Consider the following 6,876-nt stretch of genomic DNA (forward strand, 5'->3'; position numbering starts at 1 on the left):
TCGGTGCTCGGCAGTCTTCAACTCAACCTCTTCCCCAAATGAAGGAGCCCATGCTGTAATCAATCCGCAGGGGAGGAAAGATCTTCCGATTCGTAGAAAGGAATCAAGGTCTTCAAAGTTTCTCCACAAAGAGAGAGAACTGTAAATTTTTGAATTCCGATTTCCTCATTTTCCTCTCTCTCTGAACAGAAGAAAATGGAAAGAGGATGATGATCAAAAAAAAAAAAACGTGAAAGGGGATGGCAGTTGTGTCATTTAAGTAAAAACCATGGACACTTAACCGGAAAGTGGGTGGATGTACTACAGCCTTTGGATCAAATGAATTTGAGTTGTTCCAACAACTTGTCCCTACACCCTTATGTTTTATTATATAAAATTTGGTGGACTCTCTTCAAGCTTAGTGTGAAAAAAATATTGGGAAGGGTTTCTCTCAGAGGTTCGAAAAATTTGGTGGGTCCTTATCGATTTGCATTTTTTCCCTACATATGGAAAAGTGAGATGGCAGAATCTATGAGATTGACTGTATTCAAGAACCAATTTTAATGAGATTGAATTTGTTATTTCACTATATATCTCTATTATAAAACACAAGGGTATGAGAACAAGTTGTTGCAATGGTTCAGATTTGTTTGATCAAAGGGTTGAGATGCATTTTTCCACATTTTATGAAAGTATCCACATTTTCCCATCATATTAAATAAATGTCATCTGTTGTCTAAGAGAAAAAAAGAATGGAATTCAAATTTCACTACTCTCTCTCTCTCTCTCTCTCTCTCTGTGTGTGTGTGTGTGTTTGTGAAAACAAAGAAGGGGGGAAAGCAATTTCCCTTGCTTCTTTTTTACGAGACCTTTCCTCTCCTACAGGTTGACTGTCTTTGGGAAAGAGGTTCCCCCCTTGGACTGTCGAGCACTGGGACCATCCACCGTCCACTCCTCCTCGACAGTCAAACCCCTCGGGTGAAATCAAATCGGGAGAGGTATTTTTGTTGCTCACCATGTGTTTGTTAAAATGCTCTCTTATTTTGTATACACTTCCTCCAAAATCTAGAGAGGTATTTTCTGTTACCCACCATATGTTTGTTAAATGCTCTCTTCTGTTTTGTGAAGCCGTAAAGACTTTTTGGGTTTTTTTCCCTTTTTGAACGGCATTCTGCATAATTTTGTGAGTTGCTAATTTCTTCACTACACTATTTGCGTATTCACTTACTTCATATTAATAAAGAAAAAAATCTTCGCCGTTCGAAAAAAAAGAGAGGTTAATTTCCAACGATTTGTAGCTGCCTAAAAATTCAAATAATGTTTTGAACCACTATCAAGATTCAAAGGGTATTTCAATTCTAATCAGAGTGAGTAGTGCCAGTAGTGACATAGGCACGAACGAGGGTGTGTAGTGTCGTAAGCACGAACAAGCACTAGTAAAAATATAAAAGGAGTGAATTTGTCAGGGGGTTGTGAAGATCTTTGATGCCGATGGTGTACATTTTTGCTCTATGCTAAGTGTATTTCTACTGCTAATTTACTTCTCTGTGATATGATGGTGTCTCTACTTAATTACATTTGACGGAATCCCATATCTCTATTGGAAATATGCTTATGTTTGTTGTTGTTGTTTGCTTGGATTCTATAAACAAATTAATAGTTCTTTGTAGCTAGTTAAAAAGTTTAGTTGGGAGAGTGCCATAAAGATGGGTAATTCTCTTTCATGACACTAAGAAGATGATCACATACTACATACTAATGAATAAATTTAGTGTTTGAGCCACTAACGAACAAGTGCCGTAGGCACGGATAAGCACTAGTTAATTTATAAACTTCTGTGCACACCTGGATGCACTAATTCGGGAAAAGCTTATCCGATATAATTATCCCATAGGGGTATAGCAGTACCAATTTTGCGTACTCTGATATGGTCGGAACAGGAACGTTGTCAAGCACTCCCTACCAAATGAGTGCCGAGCGGTCAATCTGGCAGTTCATCTTGGCAATTAATGGCTCAGACCTTGATCAAGCAATTAATGAATCGTTCAGATCTGTAGATGCTCAAATTCAATCTAAGCCGTCCGTTCTGAGACCAACAACTGGATCATATGCCACTCAGCACCTGCTTGTTATACCCTTGACAGCATCCCTAGGTCCCGGTCGGAATGGGCGTCCTCATCAAAAGATAATAACCTCGTACTTGAAATGAATCTCTTACCTCTCTCCCATATTAAATTACTATTTTGACGACACGATTTTAACTTTTGTTTACACTAAAGCTTAAATTGTATGTTAAGATAAAATTGGCCACTTACAGCAAATTGAGTTTATTAAAAAAAAGTTTTATCTTTTTTTTTTTTTTTTTTCCTCAGCGTTTATTGCAAGAAAGTTATGTATCGCCAATGACTATTTTTGGTTCATTTTCTAAGCAATTACTTTAAAATTGATTTTTCAGACTCAAGAGCGGAGCCAGGGACCTCGCTAACTTCCATCTTTATTCATTGTTCCATTTAAATTTTTATCCAATTATTTTGTGTAAATATGATCCCATGTTTTTCTTATGAAATTGCACAATACTACGGTTTCACTGACCATCACTCAATAACCGTACGTGGATACGGTTATTAATTCTTATGGATTACTTTTTGTCTTCATTCAAATTTGCTTCGTTGTTGTAAGTTTTGCGTCAAATTTTTGTAGATTATAGAAGAATCTGTATTATTATAACCCTAAATAGTTAAAACTTGAATAAAGACAAAAATAAATAAAAAATCTATTTGTTTTGGATTATCTTCATTTTCAATGAACATTTTACTTCTCTCCTAGCTATCTTGATTTCCATCTATTTTGATCATAACTTTTTACTTTTAAATTTCTCTCATCGAGACAAATACATATTCCAAGAAATTAATAGTATATTAACAAATGTGAAATATTATGAATAAGGCAAAAAAAAAAATAGTCCAAAGATTATTAAGCCAAAATTAATACCCCTCATTACTATCAATAAACCAGAGTTTCAATAGACATTTCTTTGTGATAATATACATTCACAAACTTCCATTCACATTTAAATGATATCGAGACACTTTAATTTTAAATTTACTTTTAATTATTTATGAGGGTTAGTTTATGAAAATTTGCACACCTCTTTCTTTGACTTTTCTTAGAGAGAAAACAATTTGGGACATTCCCAAGTAATATATGAAACAAAAAAAAAAAATGAGACAGAAGGAATATTATTAACACAAATCTTATTAGATTCACGACACATGTAACTTCAATTTGTAGCATAACCAAAAAGTACAAACACTTTCCTAGCATAAAAAACTCACGGCATTTGTAGCATAACCACAAAGTACATACACTTTCCTAGCATAAAAAACTCACAGCATGGCATGATCGAAGAACAATTATTGGGTATGGCGCTCTTGGGACACCGACACATGGTGACTCAAAACCGTTTAATTTCCCATACACATTTCTGTCCAGGATAAAATATAATTGTAAGGTGAGGTACGTAGGACGTTGGGACACAAATGTGGCACCGCGAAAGACCTTTGAATAATTACTCCCGGATGGAAACACTCGTGGAGTCGTTCTGGCTAGCTGCAGTCGGATTTGGTGGTGGGGCCGTCTCTCCAGTCGACTGATCAGTGCTTTCAGTGGGCTTAGTTCCACGTTGTGCCAATAATTTATATAATTTAACGAAACCTCCATAAAATTTACTATATAAAAATACAAGCAAAATTACAAAAGGAACTGGCCCCAGAGCTATCAATTCCATTGGAATTACTAGCAGTCCGCTAAGTAGTAGAAATTGGGCATGGAATGGTAGTACGCGGAGAAACGATATCACAACGGCCCACACTATAACAGTAGTCAAAATGACAAGGTTTACGGGCTTATACATTGCCGGGGGCGAGACGATGATGACGGAAAATGTATAAGCGAAAGCCATGATCATGATCGTCAACCACGAGATCCCAGCTCGAATAAACCCAAAAGCCCTTTTTTGCGTTGGCAAAACAACAATGAGCTCTAAGATTGTAGTCAAAGACAAAAGGAATCCTATTGTGTTGAAATACACTAAATACGGATACGCTTTGGAATTGGTATAAGCAATTCTAGCTTTTCCGGCTTCATGTTCTGGTGAACTTTGATCCCAAACACCGCCGGGGGGGTTGATCCCGACTTGAAATGACATCGTCGCCATCAACGATGATACAATCATCAATGTATCCTTTTTCTTCTTCTGCCAATAAGGATCAAATGGGAAAAACAGTTTGTTGGACTTTTTAACCCCAGATTCACGTAGGATGTCTTTTATATCACAATACTCACGAATGTTATCTTCACTCTTTGCTATTCGGGAATGAATATCCAGCGCCGTCCACCCACTTCCATTTCTTGCATTCACATCTATTAATTGGCCAAGCTTATTGACACCTTTTTTTTCTTTTGGCCGCTCAAGCAGTAGATATTTGATAATCTGAAATATGTATAAGATTTAGATAAACATCAATACTATCAGGATGTGCAGAATACTATCCCTTTTAATCATTACTCTATACTTGTACAACTGCAAAAGTATTTCCTATTTGAATCGAAAATTCCCAAAACGTATTAGAGAGCTTAGGCTACATTAGACGAGAATTGCTAGGCTTACAATAAAATTCTATTCTCTCCGTCTTGATTTATTTGTCTACTTTTTGACTTTTAAGTGTTCCAAAATATTTGTCCATTTGACTTCTAATTGAATCAATTTTTCCTTTTTGCCCTTTCTTTAGCGGAATAAAGTAACTTTTAAAAAAAAATTGAGGGTAAATGTGGAAAGTTGTATCTTTTTAGGTGCAATCATTGTGTTTCTTAAAAAAGTTAGATTTTTGAGATTGGACAACAAATTGGAAGGGAGGGAGTACTACGTGAAACATAGTTACAACATCCTTATACGTCAGCAGTGGAGCCTATGAACATCCTTACATGTCCTGAGTTCTTGGACCCAGTGCTGACGTGTAAAGATATTATAACTATATATGTTGTAAAATTTTGTTGCAAGCTTAGCATTAATTTTTGCTAGAAGTATCATTTATTATTTTGTTTTTACTTTAGGTTAGAATCCTCAGTAAGTGTTGCTGGCCGGGCTTTAAGAATGGAATTATTTTACATTGACCAAAAAATTAACTATTGCCAGAATATGAACGTACCTCATATCGTTTAAAAAAAACAGCGAGATGCAATATGTTGTTGCCATTGATATCAGTAGACTTGACGAATTCTTCATTTCCAACCTTGTCTAGCAGTAGTTCCAGACCCACAAGCTGATTATACTTTACACACAAGTGCAAAATATTGTCACCTTGATCCACCATAACTCGAGCTGCGTAGGGGTTTGTTCGAAGCAACAGCTGTAATACTTCGACATTACCTTTTATGGCAGCGATATGAAGAGAGTTATTACCTTCTCGATCACGAGCCGCGCACATCTCAGGGCTAACTTCCACTAAAAGTTCCACAATATCTAAATACCCCTTAGAGGAAGCTATGTGAAGGGCCGTGCCTAGTTCCGTGTCTACAGCTTTAGCAAGATCTTGTTTATACTCCAAAAGTTCTAGAACAAATTCTTTCTGCCCTGTTGATGTAGCTATGTGAAGAGGATTTTTCCCTTTAAAACTTCCCACCAAAACTCTATCCAGAATATAATAATCTATTTTCATTATTTCCTTTAGTGATTCTATATCCCCTCTCATTGCTGCATCACAGAGCCATTCCTCTGTTCTGTCCTTCCATGTCTCTCTCTTGCGCCCTATCCTCTGTTCTTCACTTTCTATATTCCTCTCCTCTCTCTCTATCTGTTGGGCGCGCTCTCTCTCCCTCTCCTTATCCTCCCTTCTTGTCATGTACTCTCTCTTTCTGGAAATCCAAACTTCCTCTCCCGCTGCCATCATCAATAGCTCGCCTGTTTCTCTCTCCTCGCTCTCTCTTTATAATCTAGAAAAGGATGAGCATAATAAGACTACAGCGATTATGTTTGCACAAGTACTGCATCACTGGCCCATTACGTGTTTATATATGTATGTAGGTAGATAGATAGATACAATTGCCGAGAGAAAAAAGAAAGATAGATACAACTGAATGCTTTACATATATACACAGGAGTGCTATCATACGGCGCATGTGCATCTTCCTAATTCGATTTAAATATGAGGCCAGTTACTGCGGCGCCTTTCTCGGTATTGGACCCATGGGCATCACAGAGCAATTCCTCCATATTCTCTCTCTCTCACCAAAATATAAGGCAACAAAGTCAAGAATGAGGGCTATGTGGAAAGTTTAATTTTCCAAGACTGCTAAAGGGGCTTGTAATCATAGTTTTAAATATCGGTCGGTACGAACCGTATCGGCCGGTTCGTACCGGAATTTGAGTTTTCGATTAGGATATAGGCCGGTATATCGGGGAGACTAGAAATCACAGGTGAATCGGTCGATTTCCGATACGTATCAGTCTGTAACGGATTTTTGGGACCGGTTTGGGGGGAAAAAAAAAACATTTCAGAATTTTAGCAAAACGTGGGCTTAACCGCAGTGCGTGCGCGAGGCTCAAATTTCGGATTTGCACCCCCCCGGTTAACTGGTTTCCAAATCAATTTTCCAAATTGCCGCCCATTTTTTAGAACGCGCGAGACCTCTTCTTGAGTTCTCATTCACAAACCTACTAAAGTGCAAATTCATTTAAAGTAAATAGAAGTTTTGTAACTTGCCAATGTGGGACTAGAGAAAAGCATCATGTTTTACAAATACACATGTTGCAACAAATACCAATGTGGGACTAGAGAAAAGCACCATGTTTTGCCAATGTTGGGGGCAAAAGCTGCAAAAGTATATTTTTCAAGTTTT

The 6,876-nt window shown here is 37.2% G+C and overlaps 1 protein-coding gene across 1 annotated transcript; it reads right to left on the bottom strand.

The window, feature by feature from the left end:
* Positions 1-3,242: 3,242 nt before the first annotated feature.
* On the bottom strand, positions 3,243-6,243 carry LOC131298949 (ankyrin repeat-containing protein At5g02620-like). The gene is made up of 2 exons (XM_058324459.1): positions 5,187-6,243; positions 3,243-4,471 (listed from the first exon to the last, which is right to left on the bottom strand). Exons 1-2 carry the CDS (start codon positions 5,925-5,927, stop codon positions 3,548-3,550), a joined length of 1,665 nt encoding a protein of 554 aa, XP_058180442.1. The 5' UTR covers positions 5,928-6,243; the 3' UTR covers positions 3,243-3,547.
* Between the last annotated feature and the right edge of the window lie 633 nt (positions 6,244-6,876).

The sequence above is a fragment of the Rhododendron vialii genome, chromosome 1a (assembly GCF_030253575.1).
Source record: "Rhododendron vialii isolate Sample 1 chromosome 1a, ASM3025357v1".
NCBI lineage: Eukaryota > Viridiplantae > Streptophyta > Magnoliopsida > Ericales > Ericaceae > Rhododendron > Rhododendron vialii.

Bases quoted from the DNA above. Each gene is read 5' to 3' on its own strand.
- LOC131298949 (XM_058324459.1), bottom strand. From the start codon at position 5,927: ATGATGGCAGCGGGAGAGGAAGTTTGGATTTCCAGAAAGAGAGAGTAC. The intron at 4,472-5,186 runs GTACGTTCATAT...TACATATTTCAG, and splicing joins TTTTTTTTAAACGATATGAG to ATTATCAAATATCTACTGCT.